The sequence below is a fragment of the Eptatretus burgeri genome, chromosome 12, assembly GCF_056783735.1.
Source record: "Eptatretus burgeri isolate ZD-2024b chromosome 12, Ebu_testis_v1, whole genome shotgun sequence".
Taxonomy (NCBI): Eukaryota; Metazoa; Chordata; class Myxini; order Myxiniformes; family Myxinidae; genus Eptatretus; species Eptatretus burgeri.
This window is the reverse complement of record NC_140972.1, coordinates 33,106,730-33,123,715: the sequence shown is the minus strand read 5'-3', so window position 1 is coordinate 33,123,715 and position 16,986 is coordinate 33,106,730. Positions and strand designations below refer to the sequence as shown.

General features: G+C 40.8%; 1 protein-coding gene across 2 annotated transcripts in view; it reads right to left on the bottom strand.

Moving 5' to 3' along the window:
* The window catches only part of AADAT (aminoadipate aminotransferase), a 63,644-nt gene that overhangs the window by 1,007 nt on the left and 45,651 nt on the right, over positions 1 to 16,986 (bottom strand). For both annotated transcript variants that reach the window (XM_085850052.1, XM_085850051.1), the window contains exons 9-13: positions 13,427 to 13,523; positions 10,897 to 10,958; positions 6,484 to 6,548; positions 3,553 to 3,659; positions 3,194 to 3,295 (exon numbers count right to left, since the gene is read on the bottom strand). In XM_085850052.1, the coding sequence (XP_085706178.1) occupies positions 3,194 to 3,295; positions 3,553 to 3,659; positions 6,484 to 6,548; positions 10,897 to 10,958; positions 13,427 to 13,523 (433 nt within the window). The remainder of the gene's footprint in view (positions 1 to 3,193; positions 3,296 to 3,552; positions 3,660 to 6,483; positions 6,549 to 10,896; positions 10,959 to 13,426; positions 13,524 to 16,986) is intronic.

Below are 16,986 nucleotides of genomic sequence, written 5' to 3'. Positions count from 1 at the left end.
GTATATCAACAACACACAAGGATGGATCCAGGATTTGTGTAAATGGGGGGGGGGGGGTACAAATTCTTATATACTATAAATATTTTTTAAATGGTAATATTTCAATGTACTTTGTTGAAAATAAATTTCAAAGAAATATTGAGGACTATAATGGCTGTTTGTACAAACTCTCCACTTTTGGCATCAAATGCAATCTTTCTAACAAAATTATCAGTTACTAAGATAAATGCCAGGAAACTGTCAATATTATTGTTACATATTATGTTGATATCTAGTCTGCATCTGAGTCTGAATTATCACTGTAAAATGCAGAGAGAGAGTAAAGGGATTTGAACATGATTTGTCCGCTCCATCCACCAAGGCTTCACAGGTGCATGATGCTGTGCATGGTTGGCCACTCTCCAAGCAAGAACACTCCACTGCCCAGGTATTGGGTTGACAGTCACACACAAGATCATTTAACAACTCTGGAGCAGCTAGCGATTGACTCATCATTTGAGGCTGGAGACCAGTGCCACCTGGGCTGTGTTCGAAGCCATATGCTGTTGCATCAGGTAAAGTTGGAGAAGGGTAAGCAGCTTGTCTCCATATTAACAGCTGATAAGCAGAGCGAAGTAGATGCAGACTGAAAGCGTCTTCTGTTGGTGGTAGTTTCTTTCCCTGGATGTTCCTCTGTCCAGTCTTCTGACACCTCAGGGCATTCAATGACATGCAGTTTGTCTTGCCATACATGTAGCCAACAAACTTTGTGGCTGCCATTTCTATCTCCTTTGAAATGTTTTGCTCATCAGATCCTAGCAGACCAAGAGGCTGGAACTGGTCGGCTTTCTACATCATTATCCTAAAGGCAATGCGCTTTCCATGGCTGAAAAAAGAGCTTACCATATCACAACCAGTCATGTAGTAGACTGACAGAAGAATTGTCTGCTGTTCAGTCTGCTGAAATTATATCAGATTCATGGGCCAAAAGTTTCTGACTAACTGAGTCATTCCGTTGTCTGCATGCTGAGACTAAGGACCGTAGTTTGTTAAGAACTGGAGTGACTGGCTGTTCCTTTGATGAAAAGCATTTTGTGCAGAAAAGACACTTATCAATGTCAATGGTATCTTCTCCCTTTGCTTTCTTGGCAATGGGAGCAGTGTCAAATTCTGCATCCATATTGTAATAATAGACTGTTCAGTGCTGTTGAAGTAATCTTGAGTACACGAAGACAAAATGTGGATCTGCCTGCAAGCGTAAAAAATATTGGTCACCAATAGTTTGGCAGAATAAGTCTAATTAATCCACTAAATTGAAAATAATTCAATGTAAATTCATAAGTATTTTAGACCTAGGGATAAACCCTATTTGTAGGACTTTATTCTTTTTGGGGGGTTATTTTTCACAACACCATGTACCTTACATAAAATTTATGCAGTAACGACTTCCATTTTAGACACATTCTCATGACAATACTATTTAACCCCAGCTCAACAGCCTGGAGGCAAAATATTCTGTATACCACATGTTTTTACATCAGAAAATTTGCTACATGGGAATATATCTTCATCACAAGACTATTCATAATTTTAAAAAAAATAGAAACAAATATTTTCATACTTACATTTTAACAGAGAAGAGGGTGTTACATAAAACATGCTGCAGTATGTGTAGTCTATCGCATCTGTTCAAGTGTGATTGACCTAATTTCATATACATTGTAAACTCATGGCTGATGAGAGTGCTATTTATAGCAGTGCCACATGTGGGGACCATCTCAGGAATGTGGGGGTCATGTCAGGATTATTGTGGCAAATGGGATCATCTTATATAATCCAATATTCTTTGTCAGGGGCATTATTTTAGGGTTGGTTCAGGGTTTAGGGGTGGCACTTTTTTTAGTGCATATGTATTTAGTGATATTGAGAAAGAGGGAGGGGGTGTTAGTACATCGGTATTTGTAACCCCCTCCCCCACCCCTTCCAAAAATTCTGGATCTATCCCTGTGTGTTATTGATATACTCATCAACAATTATAATTCCTTACAACAATATATTATTTCAAAGAAATTTCATATGAAATTAATGGTCATTTGACATGAGTATTGAATAATACCATATTCAGGTATTTTCAGACATCTTGGACAAAATGTGATGAAAATATGATTTACCTTTAAGATAATAGAATATATAATATATGAATAATTGCAGCAGACCCAAGAGAAACTTTTTAATGCTTAATATTTGATACTTTTATATTATGCATGTGCTGAGTGATGCTAAAAGTATTTGAAAAATGTGAAAATTTGGATTTTTGGGGCAAAATTTGTAATAAAATTGGTTCTGCACTTACAACTATCAGCCACATATTTTTTTTGTTATTGCATGTTATTATGTTATTGCAGCCCCTGCTGCTCCACTTATACCATGTTGATGCCCTTCATCATCTTTTAACGTCCTTGTGAGTTTTTTTTATAATTTTTTTTAAAGTTTTTTGATATTTTGTAATGCTTACTTTCTGGATGCTACAAATATACAACCATGCTAAAAAATAATAAATAAAAAAGAGGGGCAATACCCCTGGACGATTACCTGGTAGAATAATTATACTGAGGAGGAAGTCAATGTGGGACGGAATCAGTAAAATGTACCAATTAACCAATGTTATAGCAAATACCTTTTTTGGGGGGCAACCCCCCCCGGAAATCCCCTATTACGCCACATTTTTTTAATGGCGTGAACAAACTTTGGTACATCACGGGTGATGAAGGTTGTGGTTAAGTTTCATCGGATTTGTTTGTGTAGTTTCGGAGAAGAAAGCAATTACATATTTTGGGGGGCAACCCCCATAGACTCCCCCCCTTTGGGCCCGATTTTTTTTAATGCCATGAACAAATTTTGGTACATACACGGTGGTGAAGGTTGTGCTAAAGTTTCATCGAAATCATATATGTAGTTTTAGAGAAGAAGTTGCAAGTATTTGGAGACTGACGGACTGACGACCATAAGCTCCCTGAAACTACGTTCCAGGTGAGCTAAAAAGCATGACATAGTCATCAGCCAAAATATTTCCGGGACAGTCATGGCAAACAAAAAATAGGCGCTGACTAAATCAAGTGCCCACCCTCAAGTTAGGATATGAAAAATTGGTTCCTCATGTATCCGAATGGGTTTAAAACAACACTGCTGATATTCAAAGCTGTCTCGTTCATACCTTATCCATCTGCATTTGGGAGGAAAGTGAGAACGAGGCACGTACAAAAGGTGACGGCATGGTGTTGTCAGGAAGAAAGTCCCGGCCAGGTACGAACAACACCTAAAACATCACATCTGATTGGCAAGTTTGTTACAGAATGTAATATTCTTTATTTTAAGAAAAACATATTTACTTGGCCTTGAAAAAAATAATTTGAAGACCATTGCTTTGTCAAAAGACATCATGGCGAAAGGAGCAGGAATAAAGAAAAGCCTTCGAGAAGAGTGGTTACATGTGTGCATGAGACCACCACCATGTGCCAAATCACAAACAAATGAAAGGTTAGTCTGGCATTTCTCCAAGATTATCAGCCTCACCTTCTTTTCCTTCGCTTTTTGCATGATGAGGTCGTATGTATCGGTTATCCCAACCAGCTTAATCCACAAGAACATCCCTCCCTGTGGTTTGTTCCATTCAGCTAGGCCTGTGGTGCAGGGGTGCAACAACTTTGGGAAATGTGTAGCACAAAGAGGCCGAGTCGTGAAATTATATATACATATATGGGCAGTTCAGTGCCTATAGAAAGTGTACAACCCCTTTCAAAATTTTCACCTTTGTTTCCTTATAGCCTGTAATTAAATTTCATTAAATCAGACTTTTTCCACCTTTATTTGCACATCGTACCCCACAACTTCCAAATGAAAAACAAATTCTACAAATTTCAGAAAATTAATTAAACACACAAAACTAGAATATCTTGGTTGGATAAGTGTCCACCCTCCCTGAGTCAATACTTGGTGGAAGCACCTTACAGCTGTGAGTCTGTTGGGATCAGTCTGCACCAACTTTGCACACCTTGATTGGGCAATATTTTCCTATTCTTCTGTACAAAACTGTTCAAGCTCAGTCAAGTTGCATGGGGAGTATTTATGGACAGCAATCTTCAAACAGATTTTTGATTGGATTTAAGGCCCGGTCACACCTTGACGTTTTAGCCAACGTATGCCGATTTTTGATTTTTTTTTCTAAAACGCTGGCACACGTTGAATACGTTATGGGTAAGTTTTGATAACATTGAGAGCACACTGAAAAACACTGCCATACGTCGTTGTACGTTGGCTTTAAACGTTGTACTTTTCGGTTGTCCTCAAATTTTTTCATGCTTGAAATTTCACGACGTATGCCGGCGTATGACTCACACGTTCCGCTACGCTGGCCACAAGTTGTATGCACGGTCTGCGATCGTTGACAGACGTCAACACATGCTACTTGTAAGTTAATCATAAGTTGAGACACGCCGAGGTAGTGTTTAGCGTACCCGAAACTTATTTCTAACCTATGATTAACGTGTTGTTGGCACGTTACGCGATCGTTGCCACACATCCACAGACGTTACTTTTAAGTTACTCATAGGCTGAAAGACGTTGGTATAATGGATCGTCCTTGCATCAGCATCCACGGCCACGGCCAGGACACTTATTTGCAGCATTCTTCAAACTTTTCTTCGGCATGACGAGGATGTTCACACTTCGATGTCTAGCTTGGCTATGATTCCAATTGTCCATTGGCAGCATCTATTTAAAATAGTCGAGTTTGAGCGTTTTAACACGTTCAGAAGAAACGCTTCAAATTTCCAAACCCCAGCGTCAAAAAACAAAGGCGAGTGACAGCAATTTAAATCGTTCATTGTAAACAATGAAAATAGTTGAGTGGTACCGTTTAAAAGTCGTTGAGGGTAAAAAAAATCCAATTGTTGAGCGCAAGCGTCTACTTTCAATAGTGGAGATGCAGCCATTTAAATCGTTGAGTTTATCATTTAAATCGTTAAACGCAAGGACGATCCATCATAACCCACACCCTCCCCCTCACACTCACCTACGACTGCCAACATGAACAAACTACTACTAATACTAATACTAATACTAATACTAATACTAATACTAATACTAATACTGTTACTGCTGACATGGACATCGACTCAAAAAGGACTCGAAAACACTGTTGGGTTCCCCTTTTATGAACACCATTTTTATATACCAATTCCCAAAACCGCTGGGAACACGTCTTTATATGGCAGTTGTAACCTAGAAACACGTTAATTTATTTTTTTGTCGACTGGAAGACGTCATTGGAATACGTCTACATACGTCGATGTGTGTTGGGACTACGTAAAGAATTGGTTCAAAGCACGTCAAACATAAGTTAGAAATAAGTTTCGCGTAAAAAAGACATTACCATGACGTGTTTCGACTTATGAGTAGCTTATAAGTAGCCTTTGTGGACGTGTGTAAGTGTCCACATATCGTGTGTAAAACTTATCCCCATCGCATGCGGAACGTGTGTCATACGCCGAGTACGTCGTAAAATTTTGAACATGTTTAAAATTTCTTGACGTACTCTACTTACTACGACGTATGATAGCGTACTTTAGCGTTGTACTCACGTATACCAAACTTACTCATACCGTATTTTACGTGCCCCAACGTTTTAGACACATTTTTCTTAGGTCGGCATACGCTGGCAAGATCGCCAAGGTGTGACCGCGATGTTGACACTTCCATTTCTACGGCAGTTATGATTCGAATCGTTGTGCGTCAGCCTTTTAATAGGCTACGTCACGACATCATCGGCGATGCGTGCAACGCGCTATGCCTAAGTTAGACTATCGTTGGGCATCAGTTGTGTAGGCCGACAACAGCTTCAGAGTTCGTTGGTATAAGTTATCTATAACACAACGAAACGTTCTGTGTCCGTTACCAATGCGTTATACATAAGACCAAGTCGCTATGAATACGTCCGAATCTTTAAAAAAAAAACATCAAAAGTTCAACGTAAGCCAGCGTTTTACATAAATTTTAATACGTTGCCATCGCTGGCTAAAACGTCAAGGTGTGACCGGGCCTTTAGGTCGGGGCTCTGACTTGGACCACTCAAGGGCTTTTATCTTTTTGTTCTTTAGCCACTGGAGTGTAGCTTTGTCTGTGTGCTTTGGGTCATTGTCATGCTGAAAGGTGAACTTCCATCCCAATTTCAACTTTCTTACAGAGAGCAGCAGGCTTTCCTCTCGGATTTTTCTGTATTTTGCTCCATCCATTTTACATTCTATCCTGACAAGTGCCCCAGTCCCTGCTGATGAGAAAAATCCCCATAACATGATGCTGCCACCACCATGCTTCAGTCGGGATGGTGTTCTTTGGGTGAAGTGCTCTGTTGGGTTTGCGCCAAATGTAACATTTTGCATTTAGGTCAAAAAGTTCCATCTTGATTTCATCAATGATTTCCCCACCTCCCCAAAAGAGAAAACTCACCATTGAGCCAGTGGTGTGCAGATTCGATCATCAAGTCCCTCTGACTTTTATAAAAATCAGAAATTCTGCAGAAAGATGGATAAGTCATTCATTCTAGTAAACCTGCGTATTTGCATCTCTTTTTTCTTGTAAAGCTTTAAATTTTGACTTTTCACTTCAGAAATCAATGCGTTACTTTCAAAATGACGTATGAATGCTCAGGGGCCTTTCACACATTTGATGTGTGCGTGTGCGCGCGCGCTTTGAGTGACCCATTTCTGTTAGTTTGGACAATTTTAACTTACCGATGCTCGGGTGAAATCTGTATGTGAAATAGTCCTTTTAACATAATTTTTAACATTAAAACGAAAGAGTGGCAATTTCAAAAAAATACTTTTTTTCAAAATGGTAAAAATGTAACAAGAAGTTAAAAAGGCATTTTCAAAAAGGTACATCAGAATTGCTGCCAAGTTCAATTCTGGAGCATAAATTTTGTAATTTGGCTTAGTTTAAGCGATTTTCGAGGTCATGGCATTTACAGAAATGAAACAAAGCCATAAGTGCTGGCGTCTCCGGGTGTTTATAAGTGTTGCAATGTATCTAGCGATTCGTAGGTATGATGAACAGGGATTGGATAATATGAGTGAGCAAAGTGAAAAAGAAACTTTCTTGTAAAGAAATCTTGTCTTGCAATTTTCAGCTTTCTGAAGAAGAAAATTTCAAAAAAATGAGGAAGGCCCCTGCAGGACCGGCTTGATGGCGCATATACTCGGCTTCTTATGAGAGTTCAGACCATCAGCTGGCGGGAACACAGAACAAAAGCAGAGATCGACGGAGACATAGCACCCATTTCTACCATTGTAGCTCATCACAGAACACGTTTTGCTGGTCACTGTTTCCGCGCCAAAGACCAAATTATATCTGACGTGATCTGCTTGAGATTGCCTTGCCCAACCAGAGGAAGAAGGCCACTGAACTACATCGACTGCAGAGCAAGGGATATCCAGAATGACATAGAGGACATGCAGACACTGATGATGGACAAAGACTCATGGCGCAGCATTGTGAACTCTATCTCGGATGCGTCCACTGAGTAGTAATAGTCGTAGTAGTTAAGAAATTGTTGCGACCTGTTCCAAGTTAAGACATGGTTGAACAGACCAAAAAACATGGTGCCTTCAGACCTCAGTGAGGTAATCCAGGATACACCTTAAGACCCAGAGAGCGAAGTGGCCGAGGATCGCCTGATGAAGGATATAATTAAATAAGGCTGTTAATTATCTTCAAAAGGGGTGTTTTAATTAACCCAAACACCCAATTAGCACTCTTGTACTTCCTTGGAGTTTTCTTAGTATGCCTGCAGTTTCAGGCTAATATATTTCATGGTTTTGGAGTTATGGAGGAGATACACACACACACACACACACACACACACACACACACACACACACACACACACACACACACACACACGTACATAGATGTAATTGATATATGCACCTACATATGCCTGGTGTTGGCTTAATGGTTTGGGTGTTAGAATGTATGTATATATATATATATATATATATATATATATATATATATATATATATATATATATATATATATATATATATATCATTTTAAACTTACCCTCGTCATTCACATGCATCAGATATGTCCTTCCATTCAGTTCAGAATCACCCAAAACCAAAACCAGATATGGTGTTTTCTTCAAGAAAGTCGACCTGATACATCCATCTCCCATGTGAATAATAGCTGGCACAAGCTCTGTGTATTTTCATGTCATGAAGATGTCCTTTACTGAAGAGTTGGTTACCGTTACTTGGTAATCTTTCCAATTGCAGAGGGCTGTTAAATAAATCACAAAGCCTGTCATGTTAAGAGGCATTTACAAAAGGTTAAAAGTCCATTCAATGGTAGTGATCCATCAGGGATTTGTCTAGCACATGTCCGTTCACTCAGACGGGAGTTTGCATTATGGGCAGCTGCCCATTCGGTGATCTCCAAGTCTTTCATGATGCAGACGCACAGCCCTCTAAGGTACCTTTGCAAGTATTTTGGCTTATTTTCGAAGCTTTGTGAGATATTTTAGGTAACAATCCTTATCGCCTACAAACCATATACTTTATGGTGCCCCAAGCACCACTATTTTCAGGGGTTTTTGTGAATTCAAACAGAGCATTCTGGGGCAGATGACGTCATTTCAAAAGTTGCGTATTGGCACCAAGGTTGCTTACAAAATTGGCAAAAAATAATGTTTTCCTCAGTCAGAAGTTTCCATTTACAATGAGTGCATTGTCCTACATACTACTGCACCTGGTGTTTGTCGTTTCAGCCTTGGTCGTGAAAACGTAGCATCAAGATTCAAACTATTAATTTTCTGCTATGACTGAAAACTTTACAGGCAATTATTGTACCCAGTTATAACACAACATCAATTTTGTTCCTATAAAAATATAAGGGCAAAATACATGCAATATATATATATATATATATATATATATATATATATATATATATATATATATATATATATATATATATATATATATATATATTGTTACTGATTTCAGAATCCGGTCTGATGAATGCATCCACACATCCAGGTCCTCAGACATTTCCTTAAATGCATGTTCAGATTAGCCCCATCCCCATGTCTAATGGGATCTTAAATGTGATGCGTTGAGAAGGGTAAAGGATAGATCCCCTCTCTTATGGGAAGCTTTTTTTCTTTACGACAGACATGTTTTCACAGCATTTCTTTCACGAGCTCTGAAGCCCGCCCGTATTTTTCCTCAGCAACGTTCTTTCACGAGTTCTGAAACCCGCCCTCATTTTTCATCAGCATCATTCTTTCGCGAGCTCCGACGCCCGCCTTTTTTGAGATGCACAGGTCGTCATGGTAACCATGCGCAAGTGGGGCATGGTGAGCTTGGGGCGGACTGCACCCGCGGAGACGGCCCACCGATATAAAACGAATTGGAGGTCCGTTCTGGGGAGGAAAACGCAGAGGCGAGAGAGATGAAAGGAAAGTGGAGGCGAAAGAAAGCCAGGGAGGGAGAAAGAAAACGAGAAGTAAGCGCGGGAAGCGAGCAAGAAGCGGGTGTAAGCGCGTAAAAGAGGAGAAGAAAGCGAGCGTGTGGTGCGCATTTGGGTGTCTTACCAGCACCCACAACAAGACAATTCGTCCTTCCCAGTGCTTGGGCAAGCAAGCGTGTGGGGCGCGTGTGGGTGTGAGCAGCGCCGACGAGTGAGGCGGATTAGTCACCGGTGGACCGTGTGGATTACTGGACGTCATCAGTTTCGTGAAGTGTGAGGAACTGCCTGTGTCACAGCACCAGGGTCTAAGCTGTGACAGATGATCTCGGTGCCCTCCCAGACATCGATTGGCGTTCAAGGCTGTTCGGGAGAGGGTGCATGGCAAAGCTGGGTGCTGGTGACGGACGTGACACGCACGCACACATTTCAAGACGTTTTAACTTCACGGACGATTACTCTGGTGAGTGAGACGATTCTTCCTCCCCCCCCCCCCTTCCCGCTGAATGATCCGTTGGGTACCCTTGTCTGTGTTTCGCTGTAAGTCAACCCTTGATAAGCATCTGCTCTTTGTCTCTTTCCTGGCATTTTGATTGATTTTGCTTTGAAATTCTTTATTTACCTCAGAAAATAAAAAGTTCTTTTTATTTATTAATTTTATTATTAATTAATTATTTGTCGATTTCCAACCTGTCCGTGTTTGTCCTTTCCTTTCATTGGTCTAGCATTGTCCGAACCGAGATAGACTGGGAGGTAATTACCACAGATTTTACCAAAAATCGTCGGCATGCACCAGCGATGAAAACGCTCGGCCGCCCTAATTAAAATCTAATCGAGATAATATTGGTGCTTTGCCGAGGGTGCGCTCCCCGCTCAGGTAACCACGTGACCTCTAGTTAAACGGAATAATTAGACGGTCGACACTGGAACTTGTGGTTAACTGGGTGGCGTTCATGGTTTTAAAACAACCCACCGTACCGCAACGTTAATTGTGAGCGGTGGCCCCAGGTCCAGTTCTACCGAGGATGGCCAGGGATTGATCCCCCTGAGTGACAAGCTGGTGCCTCGGTACCCGTGGCCACAACAATATACACACACACACACACACACACACACACACACACACACACACACACACACACACACACACACACACACACACACTAGAGGAGCTGTTTTCTTGATTTACTCAAAATTCAGAAATATATTAGGCCTCTCCCAAACTTGTGTATTTGCTTTTCAAAACTTGTAATAAATAAAATAAATAGTAATTCAAAAATGAATCTCGTTCAGTTTCATATCCATTATTATTATAATTACTTCCTAAAATATGCAAGATAATTAGCTGAACAAGGACATACATATTCCCCACGACCAAAGGTTGAGACATACTTGTTTGCATGCTCTAAAAAGCCTTCAAGGCCCCAAATCCGCAGCAGCTGCAACATCAACACCTGTGGAAGAAATCAAAGGAGACAAGCAGGTTGGCATGTAAATTCCCCACCTCTCGAATCTCACAGTCTTTTCTCTGACCATCAGTATGTTTTATTTTTTTTAAGGTGAGATCTACTGGTGATATCCTTTCCTATATTAGGAATGTTTGGTCTTCTTCTCTAAAATACTTTGGGGAATCTTTGTGGTAGCCTTTATATCTCAAAAGCTTGTGGCAGAATGTAACATCAGGATCTGATCTCCAAGCTCTCCTCTTTTGGCTTTCCTCCTTCTCTCTGCTCTCTCCTACCGAGCTTTCTGTCCAGTCATTCTATCTCCAAAATTGGTGATGGTTCAACCTCTCACACCTTCCCTACCAATAGCAGTATCCCTCAGGGTTCTGTCCTGTCTTCTCCACTCTTCCTTTTTATAAATTATCTTCTACAAATACCCAAATTCATTCATATGCTGACGACTCAACACGAAATTCCTCTACATTTTTCACATCTGCTCCATCTTCTCTTGCTCAATCTACATCTCATTTGATCATGACTACTTCAACAACTTCGGATTTGGACAGGATTTCACAAATACAAGTTTAATCGATTTAGGTTTAATGCTTCTAAAACTCTTCTCAACTTTACCATCTCCTTTGAGAGCTCCACAATTTTACCATTCGATACGGTAAACATACTTGGTATTATTGTTCCATTAAATTTATCTTGGAAACCTCACATTGTACGAATAGCTAAGTTTGTCTCGAATACACTGAGCATTCTATTTAGATGTTGAAGATTCTTCTCGTCTGAACAGTTGCTCCGATTCGTCCTTGTAGTATATTATATAAAGGACTGTTTCGTTCTTGTATAGATAACTGCTGTCACATCTGGGGAGGTTCTAGCTCTACATATTTACTTGACAGAGTCGAGTCTAAAGCAATCTGACTTATAGACTCTCCCAATCTGGCCTCAAAACTCAAATTGCTTGGATCACGCCGTCATGCTGGCTCTCCTTCCCTTTTCTATAGATATTACTTCAGTGTCTGCTCCTGAGAACTGGCTGATTAAAAACCTCCACCATTAGCTAGACCATAAAATATGTGGCAAGCCATGATGTCACATGATTATTGTGTGGCCATTGGCAACCCAAGGGTGGGCCGTCATGATGTTTGTTTCTTTGGCTTCAACGCGAAGCTCTGGAATTCTTTACCTTCTCATGTCTTTCCAAACAGTTTTATGACTATAAAATTCATGACTATATGACTATATGGTATATGACTATATGACCCGTTTTCAAAAGGCAGGTTTTCCAGATCCTCAAAAACTCTTAGATTATTTTTCCTTTTCTTAACTTTTATCAGTTTATTCAGTTTTTTTTGTTTTTGTTTCATTTAAGGCTTTGTTCAAGTTTCATATCGAACTTTATTCGATACAGTCTATGACCGGAGCCTTTAACGTAAAATAAAAATTTCAATCTCGAGCAAACCGATTGCCCTTTTTCAAATGGCATTTCACATTTGAGATGACACATATACAGTGCCTATAGAAAGTTTACACCCCCTTTCAAAATTTTCACCTTTTGTTGCCTTATAGCCTGGAATTAAACTGCATTCAATCAGACTCTTTCCACATCGTAACCAACAACTTTCAAGTGAAAAACAAATTAAATCAAATTTCAGAAAATTAATTTAAAAATACAAAACTAGAATATATTGACAGGATAAGAACAGTTTTGTTCAGAAGAATGGGAAAATATTACCCAAGCAAGGTGTGCAAAGTTGGTAAAGACCAATCCCAACAGTCACAGCTGTCATTGCTGTTAAAGGTGCTTCCACCAAGTATTAACTCATGGGGTGGACACTTATCCAACCAACATACTCTACCTTTGTATTTAAAATTAATTTTCTGAAATTTGATTTAATTTGTTTTTCACTTGTAAGTTCTGGGTTAGGATGCATAACTTAAGGTGGAAAGAGTGAGGTTTAATGAAATTTAATTCCAGGCTATAAGTCAACATGGTTAGCTTCATTGGCTTCATTGGCTTCATTGGCTTCATGGTTGGCTTCATGGTTAGGGTGGTGGGCTTTGGATCTGAGGGTCCTGAGTTCAAATCCCACTCATCCGTTGAATTATTACCAGGTGGGGTTAACTCTGCCTGTCATCCTGCTGAGGTCGGCAAAATGAGTGCCAGCATGCTGGTCTACTGTGTCGGAGCGGTGACCCATCCAGGATTGTGCCCAATAGCCAAGGAGACTACTTAAACAGCACCAACACTCGACAGAGAGTATGGTCCCAATCTCTTGATAATATAAGGCAACAAAAGGTGAAAATTTTGAAAAGGGGGTGTACACTTTCTGTGGACACTGCATATTATTGACAATGGACAAAGAGCATGTCATAAATGGGTTTTCATTTTAATCATGACGCCATTAAGAGAGAAATGACTCATGCATAATCTAAAGGTAAATACACTGCTTGATCAGGTGTTTTACCTGGCAAAGTGTACTACAATGAATTGTAGAAACCTGGACATGTAGAATCACACGATCGACAAGCATCTTTGGTCCAGTAAGGAAACCCAATCGCAGCCTGAAAATAGTCATAAAACCAACAGCAATAATCGCTTGGGAAGCTTCATTCTGATACAACCACAATAAGTTAACTTAGCAACTTTTGTGGGATGATGGAGAGATAATTAATTCTATGATATTAACTGAGAGCTTGAGCAACGGACGTAAAGTGACTTGAATGACTGCTTTCATTCAAGTTAGAAATGTGGCTCATAAACAGATCCAATCATAAAGTACAGCGCAGTTGCAATTTCAACTAGAATGGCACTCGGTGGAGCACATAACTAACTACACCAGGCTGAACAGTTTAGGTTTCATATCCCACTGATAGGTTGGATCTGGATCCGAACCTGAACCAAAATCAAATCGGTTTGTTCTTGTCACCTACCCAACTCATCCACCTAGTTTTGTCACAACTCAACCACAGCGTTTTGAAATATCATGCTATATATCAATTTTTGGCCCACCCCATCTCTCAATAGCGAAGAATCACTGAGGAAATAGAAAAAAAATTCTCATATCCACATCCAGATTCGGATCTTCACCAAAATCGAATCAACTTGTGACCCTTAGTCCTCCTGTCAAGTTTGGCTGCGAATGGATAAGTAACCACCGAATGCATCATGGTTAAAAAACAGACAGACAGGGAGATACCAAATTGCATATTATAGTAATATTACTGATGATGTGGAAACAATTTTTCCAAATGAACTTTATTTATTCGAAACAGGATGGATCGACCGAACACTGTTATCGTTCAGAAGGTTACATGTCAGGAATACCTGCAAAAAAAACATGTACAAATCAAAATTCACTGGTTGTAAAAGTATTCAGCCCCTTACATTGTCTTCAGAAAGTATTCACAACCTTCGACTTTCAAAAAAAATGTAAATTTTTTTATACAATGTTGATGCTCGAATGAGAGCTTACACACAGAATGTACACAAGGGGAGCAGGAGACAAGAGGGGCAGGAGAGGGAAGGAAAAAACAGTGGGGAACAGAGACATGAGGAGATCTGTGGAAGGAAGATGGATGGGGTGGGGAACACAGGGTGAACAAGATAGACACTACAGGGACGTTCAGGTCCTTAAACGACAGGGACTTTCAGGAAGGAAAGCAGGGAATTTGAAAGAGGTGTGTTTGGGGGGATTAGCGAGGCTAGAAAAGATGACAGTTTTGGATGGGGGTGGTGATGAGATGGATAAGAGATGGTGGTGAACAGATGTTTTGAAGACCTGGAAGGAAGAGTGGGATTGAAGAGAGTGTGGGAGTTTGTTCCAAAGGTGGGAAAAAAGAGGAATGAAAGAGTGAAGGTGAGCAATGATTCTTGATTTTGATAGTTTTACCAGAAGGGGGTTGTTGGCGGACCTTGAGCGCCCTGCGGAAATATGGGGGGGGGGCAGACAGAACGGGGAGGGGGGGCGAAGCCAGAGAGGAGACGGCAGAGACAGAAAGACCACTGACCTGCCTGCGGTGAGAGAGTGAGAGACCAAAAGACAGCCTCATCGCGGGAGATACTAATGATTCTAAATGCCTTGGTTTCCACAGTATGAAGCCGAGAAAGGTGAGAGGCAGGAGCACCAGCCTAGAGTGGAGAGCAGTATTGCATCAGGCTGCAGATGAAAGCTTTGTGAGTGGTCAGGAGCTCAGGTGTGCCAAGGAAGGACTTTAGGTAACAATCCTTATCTCGCACAAACCATATACTTTATGGTGTCCAAACACCGCTATTTCCAAGGGTTTTTGCGCATGCAAACAGAGCATTCTGGTGTGGAATAGGTCATTCCAAAAGTTGTGTATTGACACCAAGGTTGCATTTAAAAATTTCCAATGATAAAAACTGGCTTTTGAGGCCAGGCTCGAAATGTGGCTTTCCTAGGAAAGATTATAGCAGATCGTGAGATCCAGAATCTTGAATGAAAGGACTTCTTCCAGAGGATTGTTAAGAAAGTAGATGGAGGGGGGTTTGAGATGGTCCTTTCAGAGAGACATAGTGAGAGTGTGAGATTTGTCAGGCTTGAAAGACATGTTCCAAGTGTAAGACCAGCTTGTGATTTTATGCAGAACTGCAGGGAGTGAAGAGGCTGCTGTTTGCCGATCTGAAGGATGACAGATGGAACGGCAGAGAGCGGAGTCATCAGCAGAGATAAAGAGGATTTTCCAAAGAATCAGAGATCATTGATGAAAACCAGAAAAAGAACAGGGCCCAGAACACTGCCTTGAGGAACTCCAGCCTGCACAGAAAAAGGGGATGAGGACTCCATTTCGGGCCACATGTTGGCTGTGACAGAAGAGGAAGTCTGCGAGCCATGAGTGGAGATGTCCTTCAATACCATAGGAAGAGATTTTGGTGAGCAAGGCAGGGTGCCAGACCGTATCGAAAGTACGCAATATGTCCAGGGACATGGCTCTGATTTAATGCCTGGCATTGAGGATCTCCATCCATTGTTGGGGAAGCAGAAGCAGCGTATGTGACCTGGGTAGAGTGACCTGGTCCGATTCTAAATTGATGATCAGAAATCAAGCCATTGCAGAAGAGGAAGGATTTAATGTCAGAAGCGATGATGGATTCCATAACCTTACTGGTGAATGGGAGAAGGCTGATTGGTCTGTTGTTTCAAGGACCTGTTTTTGCACCTTTTTATGCAGAGCTGTAATGCTTGCTGATTGCCAAGTACAGGGCAGATGACCTTGAGCAAATGAGAGGGTGAATAGAACAGAGAGAGGGTGAGCAAGAACAGCAGAGCAGGTTTTGAGGACACGTGGGCTGATTCTGTCTGGACCGGTTGCCGAATCTGTGTCGAGGTTTGACAGCAAGCTCTCCACCTTGTCAGGAGAAAAGGACACATAGTCCAGGAACAGCTGGGTGCAACTGGGTAAGGTGGGTACAGAAAGCATTGGGTTTGGGACACAAGATTTAGAAGCAAACACTGAGTTTAGGCATTCAGCCTTTTGTCACATTTTGTTGGGTTTCAGCATGAATTTAAAATAGATTGAATTTTAATTTTTTGTCACCAATCTGCACAAAATACCCCATAATGACACAGTGAAACCGTGGTTTTTAGAAATTTTTACAAACCAATTAAAAATGAAAATCTGAAATGTTTTGCCTCATCATGGAAGATGGTCTCAATGGATGGGACTCATGGGACTGATAGAACTAATGGGACTAATGGGTTAATGGGACTGGTCTTGTTGGAAATAAATCTTTCACCAAGTCATTGCTGATTTACAGTGACATTCTGAACCAGTTTCCTGCTTGCGCCGCTGCTGAGTTTGGATGGGCAACCTAATCTGGGTCGAGTCTGGGTGGTATGATACATCTTCCACTTCTTAATAACGGATTTCACCGTACTCAAAGGGATAATGAGTGACTGGAATCTTCGTATAACCCTCTCCTGAATGGTGCTTCTCCACCACTTCATGTCTGACTTCTTTGGAAAGCTCCTTGGTCTTCATGTTTACCTTGTTGGTTGACCAATTG